Source organism: Cornus florida, unplaced genomic scaffold, assembly GCF_030987335.1.
Source record: "Cornus florida cultivar Cherokee Brave unplaced genomic scaffold, ASM3098733v1 CherokeeBrave_3.0.0_Hap2_Chr08, whole genome shotgun sequence".
NCBI lineage: Eukaryota > Viridiplantae > Streptophyta > Magnoliopsida > Cornales > Cornaceae > Cornus > Cornus florida.
The window spans coordinates 85,921,112-85,945,420 of NW_026775578.1; the positions used below are offsets into that span (position 1 = coordinate 85,921,112).

At 36.0% G+C, this 24,309-nt stretch overlaps 1 protein-coding gene across 1 annotated transcript; it reads right to left on the reverse strand.

The window, feature by feature from the left end:
• Positions 1 to 73: 73 nt before the first annotated feature.
• On the reverse strand, positions 74 to 18,990 carry LOC132268254 (uncharacterized). Its single transcript, XM_059769075.1, has 4 exons — positions 18,749 to 18,990; positions 17,951 to 18,052; positions 10,390 to 10,550; positions 74 to 488 (listed from the first exon to the last, which is right to left on the reverse strand). The coding sequence occupies exons 1-4, from the start codon at positions 18,825 to 18,827 to the stop codon at positions 381 to 383; spliced, it is 450 nt and encodes a 149-aa protein (XP_059625058.1). The 5' UTR covers positions 18,828 to 18,990; the 3' UTR covers positions 74 to 380.
• Between the last annotated feature and the right edge of the window lie 5,319 nt (positions 18,991 to 24,309).

Here is a 24,309-nt window from a genome sequence, read left to right on the forward strand (position 1 = left end):
AAGCAAGCAACACGAGTTTAACTCTTTTGAAATTTTTTTTTCCCCCTCCACTTGAGCTTAAATCCTGATCTCCTTTTGAAAAGTAAAAACCTAATACCGTTATCAAGCAAATTCACACTGAATGAATAATGATGTGAAAACAGTACACAAAGACCACAATTCATTATCACGAGTTCCATTGACAGACTATAGAGCTTACATATGCACAATCGGTCTGCATCCAGATTTATCATATATTACTAGAAAATAACATAGTTGAACAGCCTCCATCCAGGCAGGCTAAAGTTGTTGCAAGATCTTGACATTGCAAGGGCGGGTCATCGTCGTCTTTCTTACAAGCCAACAAACATTACCGTGCATTCTCACCTCTTCCGAGGCCTTCAAAAAGACGACACAGATGCTCCGATTCCAATGTTGAAATTGAAGCTAATGCAAGTTAACTGACGCTTGTGTTCATCCTCCATCGTCATCTTTAGAGTGTAGGAGCCCTGTAAAATTTTGAATAAATGAATATGTTTAGGGTAAAAAAGATGATGCTCCATTGTACTGCTGATACATATATAAAGCAAACAATAAATAAATAAATAATTTTTTTTATAAGCATTCCTGTAAAAATTCTTTAAATTTTCTAATAAGATCAAGAGTTGAACAAAAATCCCGAGTACAAATAAGGGAAGACAATATTTCTTTCTCACCCAAATTACCTTGAATGTAAGAGATTCCGGTAAACAGATTGAAGGCCCCAACATTAAAAAGTGTGTGAAAGTTCACATACACAGACACCCACACAAATTCAATTACAGTAACGATGAAAATACAAACAATAACTAAATTCATGTTTAACAATGATTGAAAGCTATTATGAAAGAAAATTATATATGGAACTTCGTAAAGTCCAATTTATATAACTAATGGCAATGAGAGAATGAACAATTGACCTAACTATAAAAATCAAAATTATTAACACCAAAACTAGCCAGTAGTTGATGCGCCGTTTTGGTGTACTTTCAAGGAATTGGTTTTCACATGTCAATGTGAAAAGACAGAATCACAAGAGAGAATGCATTTGACAAATGAGAGTTTCTGGAAAATTAAACTAAAATAAGGAATCAAAAAGCAGTACTGACATTAAAAATGGCAAAAAAAACCGAAGATGCAAAACTAGAAAGAAAAACACATGATGCTAGCCATAGTAACTGAGATGCTTTAATCGTGATTAGTACAAATGAATAATCACTCTTCATACTCCAGCAGTGGTTAAAACCATTCTGTTCACAGACTAACATGACAATGCCATCTGTCAAAACCAAGTTACTATATAAGAAAATGAAAACCATAAATACATGAAACAAGCTGACTACTAACATGAAGCCAATACACCAAAAGGAACCCGATGGTACGAGCATTAGTAGGAGATACCAGCAATAGAAAATAGACTGACTTTGACGTACTACAACCATCTTGCAAAATAAGTTATATGACAGTTTGATGGTTTGCTTATCACAAATTATTTTTGATTTACAGAGGGTTTGGTGAATTTTTTTTTTTTTTTGATAAGTAAAAAATTTTATAAAAAAACACTCAGAAGGGGAGCGAAACCCATGCAAATACAAAAGACCACAAAGGCCTCAAGCCTTCAAAGAGGCTAAAAAATCAACTACTTCCTCCAAAGAACAATGATCTCTTCCTGAAACCTAACAAAAAAGAGTAGAAATAATCGAGAATTTAAGCACCGAAATCGACAAAGCCTTTCCTTCAAAGAATCTCCTATTCCTTTCAAGCCATAAACACCACCACACACAAAGCGGCGTAGCCCTCCACGCATCCTGACTGAGAGCCCCCACAGGGCAACCTCTCCACGCCTCAATCAACCCTCTAGCAGATCCAGGCATAACCCAAGAAACACCAAATAAGCCAAGCATCAAAACCCAACACTCTTTAGCCAAAGGGCAATGAATAAGAAGGTGATTCACAGACTCCTCATCACTAAGACACATAGAGCAACGGTTGACCACCACCTGGCTTCTCCTTCTCAGATTATCCTGGGTTAAAATCCTACCCAGGACCGAAGTCCACACAAAGAAAGCCACCTTAAGAGGAGCCTTGGATCGCCAAACAGACTTCCAAGGAAAACGAACTCCAGGAACAAAAGAGAGGCACTTGAAGAAAGACCTCACCTCAAAGCGCCCCTGAGAGTTTGCAATCCAAGACCAACAGTCTGAATCCTCCTCCACATCCTCTGGCGATATAACAACTCCAAGAAACGAATGACCTCCTCGATCTCCCAATCCTGAAAGGAACGCCTGAATCGAACATCCCAAACCACTCTTCCATTATCAAGATGATAACAGTTAACCACCATGGCCTGCTTATCCATAGCAATCCTGTAAAGCTGAGGAAAGGCGAGGGCAAGAGGCACATCTCCACACCACACATCCTCCCAGAAGCGAATCCTCCTCCCATCTCTGAAACGAAACCGAATGTGCTTGGAAAAATCATCCCAACCCTTCCGAATAAATTTCCAAACCCCCACCCCCCGAGGATCTCTAACTTCCAAAGAACTCCACCCTCCTCTCATTTCCCCAAAACGACATGCCACAACCCTCCTCCAAAGCCGATGTCTCTCCACCCCGAACCTCCACAACCATTTCCCAAGGAGGGCCTTATTAAAGGCAACCAATTTACGGAGACCTAACCCGCCATTGCGAATTGGCCTGCAAACTTGGTCCCATCTCACCAAATGAAACTTAAACTCTTCACCTCCACCCCCCCACAGAAAATTACGCTGCAACCTCTCTATCCTTTCCGCAACTGAAGAGGGAATCTGGAAACGAGAGATAAAATACGTGGGAAGACAAGAGAGGGTGCTCTTAATCAGCGTGACCCTACCGCCCTTGGAGAGATACTGCTTTTTCCAACCTGCCAACCTTCTCTCAAATCTGTCCACCACTGGATCCCAAATCCCCACACACCTCGAAGGAGCTCCCAAAGGCAATCCTAAGTAAGAAATGGGAAATGAACCAGTACGACAGCCAAGAATATCAGCAAAAGTCTCAATCTCAGGGACCTCCCCAACCGGCACCAAAACACTTTTTCCCACATTCACTTTAAGGCCGGAAACAACTTGGAACCAAATCAAAACACATCTTAAATATCTAATCTGAGAAACGTTCGCATCACAAAGAACTAAAGTGTCATCAGCAAACATCAAATGAGAGATTTCCAACTGAGAATCTGCCTCCCTGCCCACCCGAAAGCCTCTCAAAAGACCCAACTCGGTAGCCCTTCTTATCAATCTACTAAGGGCCTCCATCACAAACAAGAACAAGAAGGGGGAAAGGGGATCTCCCTGTCTTAAGCCCCTTGAACTATAGAAAAAACCAGTAGGAGCACCATTAACAAGGATCGAAAAGCGAGCACTGGAAATACAAAAATGAATCCATCTCCTCCATCTATCGCTGAACCCCATCCTCCCCATCAGGTACAGAAGAAAGCTCCAACTTACATGGTCATACGCCTTCCCAATGTCCAACTTACAAAGAACACCCGGGGTTCCACTACGCAATCTGGAGTCCACACACTCACTTGCAAGAAGGACTGAATCCAAAATTTGACGGCCTCCTACTACATATTGTGCATGTGGCCAACCATTCTATTCAGATAATGGCGTCACAGTGCCATCTATTAAACCAAATTATTTAGTGGGTTATTGAGAAGTGAGAACTCTAGAAGTACATGAATCAAGCTAACTATTAATATGTAGCCAATAAACCAAAAAGAATCTGATGATGCGAGCATTAGTAAGAGAGAGAAAAAACATTGGGGAAAAATGATTTGAATTGTTAAAACCATGTTGCGGCAAAATTTGTATAACTGTGACATGGATAACTTCTCATAACTTTTTTTCATTATAAAAAAGATACATTTAACTTAAAATCTGTACCATGCTTATGCATTGGGCAGTTCAAATGTTCAAGGACTGTTTTTTGAGAAATCAATTTTCTAGAATAGTTTTTACTCGTTCTGTTTGGGGTATTTGGAAGACTAGGAACTTGGCATTGCATAACTCCCCTGTTGATGCTGCTGCAGTTGCCAGGAAGGTTCTTTGGGAAGCATTGGATGTTATGGGACTTGTTACTTCTGATTGGCTGACACGGACATGGATTGTAGGCCTTATTTTTTTTTGCCTTTGCTGAAATTTATTTTTTGTATCTATTAGAAGTGAGAGTTGTTCCCTTTTCTTTTTGTAATTTGAGGGAATGCCCTTATTTCTCCTTTCTCCTTCCATACTCCTTTCTTTTATTAGTACGAAAACCATTTAGGAAAAAAACAAACTGTATCTCATTGTGTGCAAAAAAATTATCAAAATGTTAATGAAGAGAAATATAATTTTCAGGGACTACATTATGCGTGTGCACGTGTATGCGTGTGTCTTGGGAACGACACTCAACAAATGAGGGGTGTTCAACGCTTTTGATAACATTTCACATCATTTGATTGTAACAAAGTTAAACAGAGGCATACAATACTGTGAACAAAATGACAAGGTGTTACAAGATCTATCTCCTAAGGTAAAACCTTGGGCCATGAAAAATAACCTGAGTCTCAAAGTTCCCTAGGACATATAGGTAGCCCACAGCATTGGAAGTGCTTCCCACACATGTACTCTTAGTCTGTGATAAAACATTTTAGGCGTTATGCCAGCTACTCAGCAATGCAACTCTCTCTTTTTGCTGCTTTAGAGTCCACACTGAATATCAGCCACATAGATTAAAAGTGGCTCAATTCTAGTGATTCTGAGTCCAAGACACTATCCTGCAGTGCTATCATATAGAGTTGCTACATGGATTGACAACCAAAAGCTTGACAAGTATCACAAACCGACTTGACAACCAGCGTCTGAAAAGTGAATAACTATTGAATTACAACTGATGGTACAAAGAGTTCATGAATAAAAAAAACGTTGTCAGTGGACAGTGGCTTCAATTCCTCTCAGTAAGAAAGAGTTGTGATTAGGCTTAGAGGTAGAGGCTTGGTATGCCCGATTCCACGACTACCAATAATAAGAGGTTTATTCCTGCATTCTTATTGCAAATACAGCCTCAGATTTTAAATGCACACGTCCACATGAATGTCTCAATATACAAAGATGTATGCATATATGCATGCATGCATGCATGCATAAATTTAGTTTTGATCCTTGGAAAAGAAATCCATGGTTCAATTAGTCCATGTGAATAAATTCATTGATGGAGATAAGTAGCAGAACTTTTTAAAGAGTATATAAAATTTGTGAGAAAGATGCTTCCATGGCCCAGGCATTGATTTGGAACACATTAGATGATGCAAATGTCAGTCGGGGCCTCTCATAGTTAAACTTAAAGTCATGTCTATTCATCTAACAAGTTTATAGGTTTTATTAGTATGTTTTAAGCCAAGATCAGTGTAATGTATCTCTTTTAAATTCAGAAAAAACTAATTTAGAGATTTTCTCATAACTTCAAAGCCCTTTGAAATTGTGTGAAGAAACCCAAGCCCGCATTTGGTGTGCAGGAATGGAATGGAATGCAAGTGGGAATGGAATGAGAATGGGAATGGAATGGAATGGTTATTCTCATTCTATTGTTTGGTTGTAAATATAAAATGTTTAGAAATGGAATGATAATAACCAATCTAATGTTTGGTTGGACCAATTTAAAATTTAGATTTTAAATTGAATTCTCCAAAATATCCCTCTTAGTAACAAATAAATTAAATTAACAAAATGACATTCTCTAATAATTTTTTAAAAATAAATGATGGCAGTGGCGGTGGTGCATGGTGGTGAAGGAAAGCGGAAGTGGTGTTGGAAGGCGTCGATGGTGGAAGGCGACGGTAGTGGTGGTGGAAGGCGGTGGCAGTAGTGTGGTGGTGGTTGTGGAAGGAGATAGTGGTGTAGGTAGCGGTGGTGGAAGGTAGTGGAGGTGGCGGTGGTGGAAGATAGTGGAGGTGGCGGTGGTGGAAGGCGGTGGAAGACAATGGCGGTGGCGGTGGCGGTGGCGGCGGTGGTGGAGGAAGGCGGTGGCGGTGGTGGTGGAGGAAGGCGGTGGCGGTGGCGGTGGTGAAAGACAGTGGCGGTGGTGAAAGACAATGGCGGTGGTGGAAGGAGAGGTGATGGTGGTAGTAGAAGGTGGTGGTGGAAGGCGGTGGCGGTGGAAGGCAATGCAAGTGGAAGGCGGTGGTGGTGGTGAAGGTGAAGGTGGTGGTGGTGGTGGATAGTGGTGGTGAAAGGCGGTGGTGGTGGTGAAGGTGAAGGTGGTGGTGGTGGTGGAAGGCGATGGTGGCGGTGGTAGTGAAAGGCGATGGTGGCGGCGGCGGCGGTGGAAGGCGGTAGCAGTGGTGGTGGCGGTGGTGAAAGGCAATTGCCGTGGTAGCGGTGTTGAAAGGCGGTGGCGGTATGTGGTGGTGGTGGAAAGCGGTGGACAATGGTGAAAGTCAGTGGCGGCGGTGGTGGTGGAAAGCGGTGGTAGTGGTGGTGGTGAAAGGCGGAGGTGGTTGTGGTGGAAGGTAGTGGTGGTTTTTGGACTTGGAACATGAGGGTTTTTTGGGATATTTATTTTTTTAAAAAAATTACTTGGGAATGGAATGGCCATTCAATAGGTTTAGTTGTGGAATGGATTATCATTCCCTTGAATGGATTTTCATTTCAATGGAATGGTTATTCCCACTTTAAATTGCATACCAAACAAAGGAATGGTTGGAATGGGCATTCCATTCCCGCACACCAAACGTAGTAAGTGTAGTGACTATGGTTATCTAGGAGTGACTCTTAGATTCTTATTCTTCTTCTTTCCGTTTTTACTTTTACACTCGTACTTGCAGCCAAAATTGGTTAACCACCTTTGTCGAAACTAAGAACCCTCCATAAGAAGCCCAACTTTTCTACAGCAAGATTCAACTCTTGCGCGTGCGCGCACAAAAAAAAAAAAAAAAAAAAAAACTAAAGTTGTGCCAAAATTAAATGACCTGGCCACCTATAACACATGAGATGGTTAAGGAAAGGCAGAGTTAAGATATTGGAGACATGATACTATTACAAATATATAATGGCAGCAAACAAGAGAATTACAACAAAAGAAAACTCACGTCTCAGATGCAACTATCCGCAGCCACAGAGATTTATCTCAAGGACGCCATGGTAAAGATACAAACAAGAAGTACCTGAGCACCCTCATCCATTAAAATTGGTGTACTGTAAATGGGTAAGCATGTCTGAAGATAGACACGTTTCTTTTTCTATGGAAAGAAAAAGTTTGATGATGACATAATATGGGGGTGCAATTTCATTTCCTTGAATACAAGAAATTTCTCAACAGATCAACCATTGCAACATGAGCAAACACTAAGGCCCTGCTTGGAATTGAACTCCCAAAACAACTGTTTTGGGAGTTGCACAAAACAGAAAACACTTGTTTCAATCCTGCTTGGGCCTATTTTTGGAAAACAGTTTTTATAAAATTGTGTTTTCATAGTGTTGGTTTTTAGAGAACAGCTTAAGGTAGTTTTCAGAATTTTCAGCACTGTTTGAGGACTCAAAAGAAAACACGGAGAACACTTCTCCACTTAAAAACTGACGCTACCCTCGCACCGTTTATAACGCAGCATCCATCTTCTCTCTCTTCAACCTCTCTGCAATGCATCTTCTCTCTCTTCAACCTCTCTGCCTGATCTAGTTTATAACACAAGCTCTGCAACGCATCCATCTTCTCTCTCTTCAACCTCTCTGCAATGCATCTTCTCTCTCTTCAACCTCTCTGCCTGATCTAGTTTATAACACAAGCTCTGCAACGCATCCATCTTCTCTCTCTTCAACCTCTCTGCAACCCATTTTCTCTCTCTTAAACCTCTCTGCAACGGCATCTTCTCTCTCTTCAACCACTCTGCAACTAAGAGAAGGTAGATCTGGCTCTTGAAGATCGTTATTTATACAAAGTGAAGGGTGGATCTGGCTCTTCAAGCTCTCTTTCTTCAAGTAATCCTTCAATCTCTCTCTCTCAGTCTCTCTTTGCATTTGTATTGGTATTTTGTGGATTAAAATTTCTAGAACCTTCTTTCAGTTTTTATCCATTATATTAATTGCTTTTGTGATTATTGAGAAGCTTTTGTTTTAATTTTATTTCTAATTTGTTTTGGGAAATATTGATGAATTTTGTTGGTTGTGTGAGTTTTGTTGTGGATTTCACTTTCAGTTTAGGGATTTGGGGTTTTCAGTTTAGGGATTTGGTTTTCAATTTAGGGATTTGGAGGAAAGAGAGAGGAGACAACTTTATGTTAAAAGCTTGAGGTATTTCAATTATATTTTTGGGATTAATTTTGTCAGACCACATGTTACTTTTACTTCATCTATGTAAATTAAATTTTACATTGCAAACAATTATTTTGATGGAGTTAACCATCAACTAAGGGATTGGGCCAACTTCTTGTTTTTGTTGGAAATTTCAAGATTGATTAAAATGATTTTTTAATTGATTGGTATGATACAGTTACATACCTGATCTAAGAGACGGTACCGGGTGTTGATTGGAATAGGGTAGACTTCTGTGCCCAGACATCATTGGCACTATTGGACATTCTTTGGCTCTATGGGCACGATTGAGGTTCTCAACCTAGCCCAGCACCACAAGAACAGGGATTTGAAATCTACAATTAAAAACATCTTGTGAACAGAGAACTTGTGAATAAAGAACTCTTGGAGAATGCTACGACTATATATATATATATATATACATGTGTTAAATCTATATGTGATATTTGCTTGCAAGAGGTTCATGCTATATTGGGTCATACACACCATCCCCTTCACAACCTATCTGCGGATTTGGACTGTAAGACCATTGATGAGGAAAAAAAAGTGAGACCATTGATGAGTGAATTGCATATTTAATTGTCTCCTGAGGATCCTAGTATTCGTGAAGTTGAGTTTGAAGATTGAATTGTGAGGAGGGCAGTGAGAGAATCAAACTGTGGAGAGTTGATTCTGTTCTTGTATAGTAGCTAATTTAGAGCTAATTTATGATATATGAGCATTGCTGCCCTATTTCGTTTTCAAATAGCTAATTTAGATTGAATATTAAATAGATTTACTTTAATTTAGACTGTATGTTTAATAGCTAACTGTAGCTTTTTTTTTTTTTGAAAATTGACATTCTTACCAATAATTGTAATGGGGTTTGAATTAAATTAATTTGTCTAGATAATTCTAGATGCCCTCTCTTTATTTTTCCTATGTGAACCTTAATTCTCTACTTCTACATAAACTCTTATAAGTCTTGTACAAAGTATAGAAAGTATTTATACATTATTGTCTTTGATTTATTTTGTCTAAAGAAATCAACTGATTCATTTATTTTTATAATTGTAGGTAACGCTGGTTGCACGATTCATAATTTTATTCGTCAAAATGCACTATTTGGTTGCTTTTTTACGGAGTATGAAGAAGAAGATGATGTTGTTGGTGAATGAAAGAAACCCAGAATACAAGAGCAGTTCTTTGCTACACAATTCCTGTGATGAGATGGCTTATGTATGTAGACATTGAATTCATGTAATCTTATGAATGAAAGAAGCCCCATAATAGAAGTCTTTTTTCATTTTTAGTGCATTTTTTGTTAATTTGAAAATATTTAAGAGTAATCCACATCTAATTTTTATAATAAATCTAAGAAATAAATAAAAAATAAATGAGTGATATGCAAATATTCTTTATTTTCATAAAACTATTTTCAACCAATCAGTTTTATGGGTTTTTGTTCTCCGAAAATTGTTTCGTAATTTTCCCAACCAAGCAGGTTGAAAAACTAAAAAAACTGTTCTCTGTTCTCATTCTCTAAAAACTGTTCTTGAAAACAATTTTGAGAGAACAAAACCAAGCAAGGCCTAAATCTCTTGAAAAACAACACAAAAACAATTTAGAACCTAAGAAAAGACGAATATCCACATGAGATGACAAGGGTTCTAGTATACTTACTATGCCTCAAATTATTGAGGAAAGAAAAGAAACTAATATAAATTATCTCATTTTTAATGTCATATATTCAATCCTAATTTTTAATTCCACAAACTAAACAATGGAAAATTCTTTTTTCAGCTTCTCCTTGTAAAAAGTCCAACACTAGAAATAAAACCCCAGAAAGTCCATAATACTGCACCCATACATAAAAAATAAAAAAATGAAAAGGCACTTTAATCACCCGAACAATATCACTTGGTTTAAAATGAGTCACCATGACAGCATGTGTACGCTTAATGGTGCACGTTACAAGTAAAAAATTACTGACTTAATGGTGGTGTGAGTCATACATAAATTCAAGTATGAGAAAACAAAGTAAAAGACCTGAAACTGTGACTTACTGGTGGGGTAAATCCTGGTAAAGTTTGGGTATGAGAGAGCACAAATTTGCCACCTGATATGGGACAGGAAGTCTCCTCACAAAGATTATGAGTTTCAGTATGGACACGCACCCCAAAATAAGAAACCTGAAGAGCCAATTTCCCTCCAGATATGGGTTTACCTGCAGAAAAGACATAAGTCTTGGTCATTGATGGAATGACATTGCATTTATCCAAGGTATGTGAGCACAAATGTGTTCTGCTAATTAAAACATGACCCTGTGGCCACTCAATCTTCCATTTTTTTTTTTTCTTATTCTTTCTACAGATAGATGGACCCAAACAATGAAATTCAATGATAGAGCTTTCAAGCATCATTGATGAAGAAACGAGAAGAAGACAGTATTGGGGTTCTATTGCATTTTTCTTTATCTTGGGTGTGGTGTGGTTAAATGAGGTTCAAAAAAAACCATTTAGTTTTCTGCTGAATCAAAAGGCAACTTGTGAAGAATCATATAAATTTGTACTGAAGTGAACTTATAATTTGTTTCTAATAAGAATGTAATACACAAAGGACCACAGAAGCTCTTGAAATGTGAACAATCTACTTATAGTTCTGTTAAAATATTTGAGATCCCTACAAATAAAGTATTACACTCTAGTGTGAGAACATATACACACATATGTATGCTTCCATTTTCTATTGGCCAATCGTAAAAATGTGTACAAGATACCATAACGTTCCAATATCTCAATAGCACTTTGCCTAAAGCGTCAAATGGAGCTTCATATCTGTAACGCAGGAACGATCTGACTAGAAAGTCATTCAGAACTTGATTAAAGTAGAATATAGTCACACACGCACGCACACACATCTATATGCTTCAATTCATAGTTTGCACATTATTGACAAAAATAAAATTCCCAGCTTCCTAAAATTGATGGTGAGTATTAGCTAACAGTTCTTTAAGTCTGAATCACATATATGCCAGAGTACACCTTCCTCGGTAAAACCCATCCTGTAATCACGCCTCTCCTTGTGTTCCATAACTACTGTCCTATCTCTTGAAACTACAAAGGATGAGAAGGAAAATAAATTATTCAAGCAGACCCCAAAAAACATGCTTCTATTTTAAGAAATAGATACAGTCTTAAACACCAATTTATTCCTTAGTTCTTCTTTTTCTTTTTTTTCCCCTAATTTATATTGTTTACTTAATTTATAAGAAGATTTGGGGAGTTTAGTGTGCTTATATTTAAAACTTTTGTGTTCTGATAATATAATTAAATTTGAAATAATGACATTGTTAGTTAAAATATTTGAAAATTACAAAAATATTTTATTTTTTTATTTGGTTAAGTTAAACCATGAAAACTAAAAATAAATAAATAAATAAATAAATAAATAATATAAAATAAAAGCTAAGGGTAAATAAATTTGTTGAATACCCTCAAAGAATTTAATTCTCTACTCTCCAAATTATGAATACTTATGATTAGAACTTTAGTGTTTTAAGGGACAAATTTTGCTTATTTGCATGTTTAGATGTAGTTTGACATTTGGAGTATTTGAAATGTTTTGCTTCTAATACATTTTACTTATCAAAAGAAAAAAAAAAAAAAAAATTGGCTTTGCTTATTTTATCAATTTTGTGAAACAAGAAAAGGAGGAAAAGGAAGAAAAACTTATCATATAATTTATGTTTGATCAGGGGGAGATCGCAAATTTTATTAATGCTTTCTTTTGTGCTTTTCATTTGGAGAAGGGGCAAAGATGGATAAAATTAGGGATTTGATGTAATTAGGTTTAATTTTTCTTTGTTGTTATTTTTGGTAATGTTTAGATTTTAGGTTATTTTAGTATTTTCATATTTTAGGGTTTATTAGGGTTTGCTTATCATTATGCCTATATAAAGGCTCATATGTAATCAGACATTTTCAGCTTTGGAATATTCAATATTATTATGAGTTTGCGAACTCTTCCTATGTGTCTTCTCCTCCCTTGTGTTCTCGCTTTTTTCAGACCCTCAATTTCTCCAACCTACCCCTTCAATCTATCTTCTCATCCCCTTCGTCCATCTCTCACCTCTTTTGTCTAGTCTTGTCTCATCTTCTCATTCTCATCAACTTCTTTCTTTTTCGTTACTATTTGTCCTGCCTCACCCACTCCTCTTCAGTGACAAAATTTCATCTGATCATTTTAAATAGCTATAATGGCATCATTGTAAATATGCTGAAATTCGTATATAACCGTTTGAGGGTTATTTCAGTAAATTCATGCCTGTTAGTAACAAAGGGGCTTTTTGCTAATTCTGGTCTCGGACGGTTATAATTAAAACCCTTAATTCTCAACAGTTACTTGTGTTTCTGTTTTTATCATATATATATATATAGGCTCTCTATGTTGCAAAGTACTACAGTAAATTTTGAATCTAACATTGACATACTCTTTCCCTCTCTCTCTCTCTGGATATATACATAGTTGAAAAACAGATTTGAAGCTTACTGATCATCTATTGCTTTGCTAATAGAAGAAGAGAGAGTGAAGAAATTGTGCCGTTCAAAAGAGAGAACATATTGAGTTGTGCAAAAGATTATATTTACAATCATATTGTCTAATTCTATCATCCCAAACAGAATCAGAGATCAACTCTCAAAGATCAAAAGTGACACGACTTGAAAGATCGTCAGTGCTCTTCCTCAAGTGAGCTTAACAGATTGTACACTCAAACGGAACAGAGCAACTCCACTTCAAATAATTCATAAAAAATCAGAGCACTTCAAAGTTCAAACTAATGTATCTATTGTAATCTATCTCTGCGTATTTCTTGTGTAAAACTCAATTTCTTCTTCATGTTTGTATAACTGAATTGTATTTGGGTTAGAAGTGTGAGAGGACTCTGAACTTGAGATTATAGAGGGGGAAAATCTATTTAATTGTTAAATTTGGATGGGGATTAGTGGATCAGAGAGTGTTTTGACAGATTGTCTTGAAGAATAGTGAACTGATTTATGAGCTTCAAAGCTCCATGGATTTTTCTCCATTATTAGGGACTTTTTGGTAATTCTGGTCTCAAACGGTTACATTTAATTCTCAATAGTTACTTCTGTTTCTGTTTTTAGTACACACACACACGCTCTCTCTCTCTGTTGTAACGGGGACTTTGAATCCAACATTGGCATTCTCTCTCTCTGTGGCCAAATACATACTTGAAAAACACATTTGAAACTTGCTGACCATCTATTCTGTTTCTAATAGAAGAAGAGACTGATTAAATTGTGTTATTCAAAAGAGAGAACATACTGAGTTCTGCAAAAGATCACATTTACAAAATTTCAGAGTCAATCATATTGTCTATCATCCCTTGAGATCAACTCTCAAAGATCAAGAGCAACACAACTTGAAAAATCATCAGTGCTCTTCCTCAAGCGAGCTTCACAGATTTTACACACCAACAGAACAGAGCAACTCCATGTCAAGTAATTCATCAATTATTAGAGAGCTTCAACGTTCAAATTAATGTATCTATTATGATCTATCTCTCTGTCTGTCTTGTTGTAAAACTCAATCTCTACAAATTATAACTGAGTTTGAAATTGGGTTTGAAGTGTGAAGAGTACTCTATACTTGAGTTTATAGAGGGGTTTGTAAACCTATTGAATTGTAATACTTGGTTGGGGCTGAGTGGATCATAGAGTGCTTTGATTGATTGATTGTAATCATTCTTGAAGAATAGGGGACTGATTTAAGAGCTTCAAAGCTACGTGGATGTTTTCCCATTATTAGGGTTTTTACCAAGTAAATGTTGGTGTCATGTTGATAGTTGATTTCATGTGTTATGTTCTTGAACAGAACCATTAAAATTTGAAAGAAAAACCAAGTAACCAATTCACCCCTCCCATCTTGGTTACTTCAAATAGGACTTATGTTGGCATATTTCGTGGATCAAAACTAGAGTTCGTATTACATTTTTTTTTTTTTTTTTTTTTACCTTAGTTAGATCTATAAAAGTTAGTGTCAAGTTAGTTATCTGTTGGTCAAGGTCAATGTTGGAATTCAAGCTTCAGCCAAGGGAAATATAATAATATTTGAAGCCAAGGGTACAAGGTAAATTGACACTATCATATGAACTCACAAAATTATGGTTCATGCATTCATATATTAGGGTTTTACGAGTACATGTTTTTGATTTTGGAAAAACCTAATTTAATTGAATTAAAGTTTGTTTGGGAACTTGCTAAATCTAAAAATCTTCATAAGTATAATGCTCAGGGCACTTCAACTGATCATGGATACATGTCAATTGATCAACATTGATTCTCAATCAATCGAGATGTCTGGAACAGCAGTTTCCTTTTAGGTTTAAAACATTAAAACCTTATTCTCCCTATAACTTTGTTTTGTCTATAAATACCCAATATTAAAATAAAATAAATTCTAGATATACAGACGGAGACATAAGCTATAGAGGTTTTATGCAAAATTGAGTAAATATATATATTTTTCTTTACCATTCATCAATCATATTACATTAGATTGGTGAGTAAAATATATGAGTGTTGACTTTTAAACAGTTGTAGAGTTAAATTAAAGAGTTTAACACCAACAAACAATCAATCAACCAAGTTTAGGGTGGGTGACTAGTCTAGAGATCATAATGCTATTAAAGAAGCAGATTCATGAGGAACGAAGTTTGTTGACTTAACAAACCGTGTACTTAAAAAAAATTGTGCGTAGATCAGCCTATGTCAAGAGATAACTACAGATTCTGAGGTATGTAAACTTTAATCTAGTAATTGGACTAGGTCCCTTGTTTTTCTCATTTGGGTTTTCCACGTAAAATCATTGGTGTTCATTGTTCATGATTTCGCTTTAATTTACTTTAGATTGAATGATTCAACTTGTGGCCTTCTTCGACCACCTTGATCTTTCTCTGTCTCGAACCAACCCTCTCTTCTTCTCTTCATGTATGTGGGCTGCCTGCCCCATCCCGAATAGCCGAGCCGGGTCATTTGTAAGCCCAAATGGCATGACAAGGGTTATGACTAGCATGATGGATTGATTGGTACTGGATACTTGGTATAAAATTGAATTTCCAATAAGTTGGATAAAATTCAAATTTTGGTTAAAATTAGTTAATACTGCGACTAGACCTCTTCACTCCTCTCTAGGTCTAGATCACGAACCTTGCCCTAACTCAATCAGAGACTAGGAGGGGACTGCTTGAGGCCCTAGATAGACTTATTGAGATGACACACACTCTCCCCCTTGTACTCAAACCTAGGTGGTTGAGCCATATAGACTGACTGTCTCAGTAAGGTCACCGTGCAAAAAGGCATTTTTACATCAAGTCGATGATGAAGTGGCCAGTCTAGATTTAGGCAATAAGTGTGCTTCATGATATAATTTAGGCAACACTTAAAAATGAGCTTCAACTAAAATGAGCCAAAATGTTAAGTGAAAGGGACTTCATATATTACTGAATGCAGAACACACTAAAGAAGCTTAATGACATGAGTTTAAAATTTCTACTCAAATGAACAAAAATTCCTTGAAATAAAAAGATCTTGCTCTCCAATATTGACTCTCAGTACCACAACCCCAATGTAGATGCTATTTTCGACAGACCCTGACAGCATCCAATGGTTCCACTACAGGTGACTACGCAAACTTCCTGGCCTTCATTGAGCTCCTCAAGATTCATATGGTAATAAAGGTCATGTAAAGATGAGAAATTGGGAAAGAACCAAATTGTCAAGAGAAATTGAAAAGATATTTGACATCTTGAAGGTGAGATAAGCCCCAAAACTTCTGATAAGCTGTATCAACTCTTCCTTCATGAAATTAGCCAAACATAAATACATTATCTTCCATCTTTAAAAATCTTTAGACTCTCATGTCTTCAATCACTCAATTCCACATAAGGATACTTTTGTTGGGATTCTTCAAATCTTACCAGAATTGATGAGAGAGACTACTTTTTTATTCTCTGTTTTTTTTTTTCTCATGATACAAGAATTCGTTGGATCAAGAGGTTGACCTCACAACTCATGATTCAATTACTGAGGATGCAATCACAGTAAGAGCGCCCTCATTATAGACTTGCTCATGATCTCACTTCTAAAATGAAAAAGTTGTCATAGGAGCGCTCTCACAAGCTCATGATCCAATGACTAAGAGGACGAAAACAGAGAGAGAGAGCCCTCGTTAAAGACTTGCTCATTCTCAAAGGGATGGAGAAAGATTAGCAGAAGCCTCGATGAACTCCGGACAGCTACAAAACAGTGTAGCATGGCAACATCTCCTTCACTTTAATTTAGCTTTCCCATAGTAAGCTAAGTGACATAGCTATTTGATAACTTTTTCCTCTAATATTTTGTGTTGTGCTATTGTAATTGAGAATTTGTGATTATTATTACTACTTTCATGTTTGGTTTTGAATGAGCCAAGCTGATTCCTTTTGAGTGGTGGTTATATTTTTGGTGTTGGTGATTTTACGTTATTGCTTTTTGTTAATTTGGTTATTTCTTTTTGTATTATAAAATTACTTTTTATACTTATACATTTTTTTTTTTTTTTGATAAGTAAAAATATATTAACAAACACGCTCAGAGGGGAGCGAACTCTTAACAAAGCAAACAAAATACACAAAATGCGTCATTACAACGATAAGTTGTCAACAAAATCCAAAAAACTATATACTTATACATAATAGCTTTAAAAAAATATTATTAAATAATGTTGAGGCTAAAACTACAAATTAAATAGTTTTCAAACTTCAGTATTTTGTATTATCTAACAGTTCCAATAAATCCATCACTCAAAATTAAGACTTTAACAAACAAGCTCTCATATTTGTAGATTCAGCAATTAATGTTCAGCTCTTAAAATTTTCAGCACCTAAATTTATATTTTATCAAACAGCAACTTAGCACATTGCATTGGATGCAAAACCAAGTCTGGTAAGAGTAGAATAACTATAACAACTTAAGAAAGAGGGCCTAGAATAACCCCATAACCATAACTAGAAGAATATAAATGGCTAAAGAAAGGAGGGTTAGACTAATTTTATTGATATGAACTTTTCTGTTAAAACAAATAAGTTTTCACTATGAGGAGTAAAAGACAATGATATGCAGGCCTCATCTGTTTATTCCTCCTACTTTTCACCAACCAGAGGTGCATGTTTAGAATTAAGATGTCAAATTCCAATTGAAAGCTAAATGCATTAATGCCTTTGATCATGAATGTTTGCCAAATGTCATAGATTTTCATTGAAAATTTCTGATTTAAGTTTATGGATGATTAGGAATGAAGACTAACAATGTACCGGAGTTGAAGAAAAAATCAATGGTATTATCATATTATGGATTCAACAATGTAACTATAATCAATTTGAAGAGTAACAACAACAAGACGACGCCAACAACTTCAATGCCCATCGAGCTCTACATTACATGAAAAGGGAACTAAAGCAACAAAGCACATACTACACAGCACTGTGATTATAAATCAGTACATGGTACAGATTAAAACTAAGAAAACGGGTGGGGAAAAAAAAAAAAAAAATTGATAAATTACCAGCAGAAGCTGAGATGGTGAAGGTGGCTGGTTTGCCAGTCTCCACCGGATCAGGCGCGATATCAACGCCATCAACCTTAACTACATAATTACCCTTCTTATCTGCACACGTTGAAATAAATAAATAAATAACTACAGACCCATCTGATTATACATGAATTCAACACAAAAACCAACACCAAAAAAATACATTATAATCAATTAGTACAAATCCCAAAACAAAACAAAATAAAGATACGCCTAAAAAAACAAAAACATGAAAGCATTTTGAAAACAGTTGAATGCGTTGGACTGAGTTTCTGTCTTTAATAATTTATATATGCATGTTGAAGTTGAAAGAAACAGAAAATATGTCTGTTTTTTTTATTTTCCCGTATGGTGTTATTGTTTGTTTTCATGGAAATTTAAGTGGAACTAAAAAGATTAAAGAAGTGGGGACTCACTCAACAACCCTTCTTATCTGCACTAATTGAATTAAATAAATAATAATCATATACCCATCTGATTATACATGAACACAATACCCAAAAAAAAAAAAAAAAAAAAAAAACCAACACCAAAATACTACTACATGATAACCAATTAACACAAATTCCAATACCCAAAAAAAAAACCCCAAAAATAATATATGAAGTTAACCAAGATCACTAAATAAACAAAATCAAAAAAACACTTTTTGCAAATAATTGAGTGGGTCGGACTGAATTTCTGTATTTGATGATATATACTCGAATTTTCTCGGGAATTTAAGTGGAAAAAACAAGGATTAAAGAAGTGGGGAGCCAGTGAACTACCGACCACAGTATTTGACATCCTTGGCATGAATCGATGGTAGGAACAAACACGATGCAAAGAAAAATACCAGGATTGCCTCCATATTGGATTCAGAAATTCAGAATTTGTGATGGAACTAAATGGGCGTTGATCTAGTGGCGGAGCAGATTAATAAGTTTGAGACTTTTTTTTTTTTTTTTTTTTTTAAGTTGAAGGGTAAGCTTTTAATAAGTTGAGACTTGAGAGAGACAAAGAGCTGAAATAGATCCCCCCCCCCCCCCCCCCCCCCCCGCGGCGAATTAAAAAATGTGTAATTAACCCTCTGAATTATTGTATTTCGTAGCAATTTACCCACACTGGTGACTGGCATAAAAATTTTGACCGTAATTAGGCACGTGGAAGTCACTTTTTTTTTAAATGCCCATTTCACCCCCCCCGCCGAATTAAAAAATGTGTAATTAACCCTCTGAATTATTGTATTTTGTAGCAATTTACCCACACTGGTGACTGGCATAAAAATTTTGACCATAATTAGGCACGTGGAAGTCACTTTTTTTCTAAATGCCCATTTCACCCTTGTTATGCAAAAAGACCAAAAAGCTCTTATTACCCAAATCAATTACCCTAATTTGTACATGTGCCTATATACATAGTAATTTGATTTCTCTCTCTGGATCTATCTCTCTCGATCATCTTTGTCCCTCTCGATCACAATATCTGCCTCTCTCTCTCATCTCTATGCCTCGATCACGATTCCGGCAAGATATATACGGATTATTGGTCTCGATCCACAATATCTCTCTTCTCTATCTCTATCATCTACCATCCGCATATATACACAGAAATATAAGGATTATTGCAAAGGATGAGGTCAACTAGTGAATCCTCTTGCAGTTCTGGAATTCGAAGAGGTGTGTTCAAGAATAGGAAATGTTTTTGTGGTGCCAAGGCTGCTGTATACATATCTGAGTCCAACAATAATCCAGGTAAGCTATATTTCAAATGCAAAAAGGAATTTCATCCTTGTACGTTCTGGGAATGGTGGGTTGAACCTAGTATCCAAGATGAAGTAGCAGTACCTGAAGTAGCAGCACCAGCTCCAGCACCTCGCCTAGTTGGTCTACATACTTCACCAAGTTTTGTGAATGATGGACTGCCATTGAACGAGTTCATTTAAATTGTAAAAACCATGTATATTAGCAGCATGGTTTTGTTTGTGATGTGTTTTTTAGTTTTAATTGTTTCAGTTTTTGTGAAATGAAAATTTTATTGGGTTTTGCAGGTATATCTGAAATTATGTGTTTTGTGGTTTGGTTTGTGATGTGTTTTGTAGTTGTGGCATTTATTAGGTATCTTGTTGGTTATGTTGACATTGTAATATATTTTGAAGTTCCATTTACAATAAAATCAGATGCATTAACACCACCAACTGAGATGCAATGCCCAATTGACCTGTAATGCATTGACACGAATCAATTAAGCACTTATAGATTCAATACCATTTATTGACACTAAAAGCACCTGTATTCATATCACTGAAACAATTTTCAACATCATAAATAAATACCTGCACTTACTACCTGTATTCACATCATGAGTAAATACCTGCACTTACTACCTGTATTCACATCAGTCAACAATTATCAACAACCATTACTGAACTGGACTAGGCACTTGCTACTTGTCTTGACATAACTCCATGCAATAATAACATATGACCATTTTAAGCTACCACACTAAACTGAATTTACATAACCAAATCATTCTTACAATAGCCATAACCAAAGTATTTAACATTTAAAACATTCTTACATTACATTAACTAAATACATGATACATGTCAATAGACACAATTAGACAAAAAATACTTCCAGTTCTTCATGTCAACAGTAGCTATCATCAGTTCAGTACCAACCACACCTAAAAATACTTCCAGTTCTTCATGTCTACCATGAAGCATAATCACTGTCCATCATAGACCTGTAAAGAAGTTGGGAAAATAAGTAACTTATTAACATGTCTATACATTAACATATTATGAAGTTAACTTGAGAATGAAACACACCTAGAACTGGATGCTTGTGTTGATGACAATTGTGAAAATGGGATGTTATGAACCTATTAAGAGCATACACAAGTTAGGAATTTCAGTAGAAATTTCATTGTTAAAGGAAGAAAAAAAAAAATACAACTTAAACATGTACCTTTTGACTCTGAATTGTAGTAGGAATTTCATTTCTAACTGCAGCTGTTGCACTTCTCCTGCCCTTTCCTCTTAATGATATTCCTCTTCCTCTTCTAAGTATTCGTGATCTGCCTCCCTTTTTTGGAGGAGGTTTCTCAATGACCACAGGTTCAGGGAGTTTACATGTCCTTGAGTTATGGCCTTTCTCCTTGCAGTTTGAACATGTCAACATATCCTTTGACCTACTAACCTTGGTTGGCTTGCTTGAAGTATTAACCTTGGTTGTCTGGTTTGAAGTACTAACCTTTGTTGACTCATCATTTTTCTTATTCCTTGACTTCTTTGGTCTACCAATAGGTTTCCTAAAGATTGGTGGAAGCATTTGCTCATTGGGTTGTGATTTCAGTAACTTTCTCATGGGAAATGGATTGATCAAACCAGCATATGCCTTTAAGTAGGTTTCCCTATGATAGCATGGATCAACATATGATTCAGGCACATCCCCCCTCCTTGTAAAAATGCATGCTACAACATGTCTACAAGGGATACCAGTCATATTCCATACCCTGTAGGTGCAACTCTTATTTCCAAGATCAACTCCCTCACTGATACCAAAACACTCAACCTCAAACTTGTTATCACCAGTATAGTGCACCTTGCACATCCTTGCTGCCTTCTTCACTTTGTTCAATTTGTTTTGAATATCAGGACATAATAAGCCATCCTTTGATTCCATCCACTCCCTCTTCTGTTGGAATCTCAGCATGAGATGCCTCCTGATCCACTCTAAGATATAAATTATTGGTTTATCCCTAGCTTTAAGAATGACAGCATTCCAGCTTTTACACATATTATTGATCACCATATCACTTTTTGATTGGTCTGTGAAACTTGACCTTGACCACATTTGAGATGGCATATTCTGAAGCCAACCAAAAGCTTCAACATTTAACTCCTTTATCTTTCTCATATGTGCATCAAAATCAGGTTGTGTATATGACCTTACAGCCTCCCACAACTCAATTTTCAAGTGCTGTCCTTTAAATCTGAGTTTGAAGTTCTCATACAAATGCCTCACAATATGTATGGACTGAACCCTCCATGATATGCTCAAAAGTTTCAACCAATCCCTACATTAAAAACAAATTGTACTAAAATAACAGATTTAAAAATAACAAATTGTAATAAAATAACAGATTTTAAAATAATAAATTTTAAATTAACACACTGTAGTAAAATACTGACCTTTTGTCTATCAGATATGAATGTGATGTCAGTATAAGGCCCCACAGCCTCCATCAGTTCTATTAGAAACCAACTTCAAGAATCCCTTGTCTCAGCCTCAATTACTGCAATTGCAACTGGGAACATTTGTTCATTTCCATCAACAGATATTGCACTCAATAGGTGGCCACCATATGAACCCTTCAAAAAGCAACCATCAACACCAATAAGTTGCCTACAACCTTCTTTAAAACCCTTCCTCATTGCAGCATAACAGATGAAAACCCTTTGAAATCTCCTCACATTCTCTTCACATGTGGGCTCAGTTTGAATTTTAACAACACTTCCAGGGTTGGCATCTTTTGATATTGTTTTACTTCATTTCCCTAAATGACTTCAATAGCTTTTCTCTTTGCCCTTCTTACTTTGTGTTTGGACACATCAATTTGCATATCAGAAGCAATAGTGGTCCTTAGTGTATCACAAGGTATGGTTGGGTTCATTCTCACTTGCTCTAAGTACTTAGTGGCTAAGTAAGAAGAGGATGCTTGTCTATTAGTTTGAAACCAAAGGCAGTTGGTATGTTCTGAATGATATGTCTTCACTATCAAGCAATCCTGACCTACTAGTTTGCTTGCAAATACTTTCCACCTACATTCAGCCTTACATACTACAGAGATCCTGTCACCATCATTTCTTTTGAACTTTATATCAAACCTGCCTTTCAATGCTGTTTCTCTAAGTGCCAATCTAAAGTGTTCAGCTATCCCAAATTTCATTCCTAATTATAGTTCTTTTACATCCAAATCCCTTGAAGGAATATATTCTGGGTACTTAGGACCACTAACCTCCTCACCTGATCCACATAAACTGATTAACTCATCACTAGGAGTATAATCTGAAATCTATTTAAAAGTATCATCACTTGAACTATTTGAGTCTGAGCTAGCTGTTGGAAGCTGAATCTCTTCCCCTTGCACATTCAACAGAGGTGCAACAATGTACAACTTGATGATGGTTATTGCCCTATCAACTTCATAGTCATAAAACATCCTAAGTATATCTAAGTCACACCTAACCTCTCTGAAGCTTTGACTACCCTCTAAAAATGGTACTTTGTAAAACACTTGCTCTAACTCCCCATATCCCATGTTATCTGCCATCTCTTGAATATCATCATATGACGCGATGTCTGGATCAACTATTGGAATCATAGTGAAATATTCTCCTATGTATGACATAGGGGGTGTTTTAGAGAACACACCCCCATGATGGAGTTCAATGCTGTAAAAGTGCATCTACATAACATAAACCCACATACCTTAATCACACTTGACTTGACAGTAAACAAATAAAAAGGTTAACCAAATACTTTAATCACACATTAAACTAAACAACAAAAAAAGTTGTTGACATTTCAAAAATGTTAATAATAAGGACAAAAAGTCCAAAAGCACTTAAATAAGAGTAAAAAAAAAAATCTAACTCTAGCAGGACCACTTCAGCACTAACATTCTCAAGTCAAGTGTGATTAAAGCACAAAAAAAATGGGCCACTCAATGACAGCACATAACATATAAGACACAAATAGTGAAAGCATATATAGTGTTTCATGCAATAAAGAACAACAAGATCATAACTTTATACATAGGGCACATATCACAAGTCATTTTCTGTCGGTCCGCAACAAAACAGAACTTTAAATTTTTTTTAAAAAATTGTCAGAAAGATTCTTTACATAATAAATCATGTACTGTAAACCTTAAATTGGTACAACGTTTAATGTTGAGCCAAATGTTTCTACCAAAAATTATAGAGCCATGCACCATTATCACGTCCCATTCACAGATTAAAAAAAAAAAAAAAAAAAAACAAAAATAACAAGAATCCTAAACCCGAACTTTCTTCAACAAAAAATAGTACAACACTTGAGAAAAGAAAAATAAAATAAAATAAAAATAATAAACCTTAACATTTTTGAGACAGAAAATCGTACCCAACAACATTATAACAGTTGAGATTAGTAAATCACAACTACTTTTCATGGATTAACACAATATTTAGCAATTAATAATCATATATTTACCGATTCAAGAACAAAAATCAAGTACGCTTACGGTTTTTGGCTTCTTCTCAGTCGCGATCCTTAGCTTCAGAAGCTTTGTGGTCTCCAAAA

Bases quoted from the DNA above. Each gene is read 5' to 3' on its own strand.
- LOC132268254 (XM_059769075.1), bottom strand. From the start codon at position 18,827: ATGGAGGCAATCCTGGTATTTTTCTTTGCATCGTGTTTGTTCCTACCA. The intron at 18,053-18,748 runs GTCGGTAGTTCA...CAACGTGTGCAG, and splicing joins CAAGGATGTCAAATACTGTG to ATAAGAAGGGTAATTATGTA. The intron at 489-10,389 runs GTAAGTCACAGT...AAAATTTTACAG, and splicing joins TACCAGGATTTACCCCACCA to GGCTCCTACACTCTAAAGAT.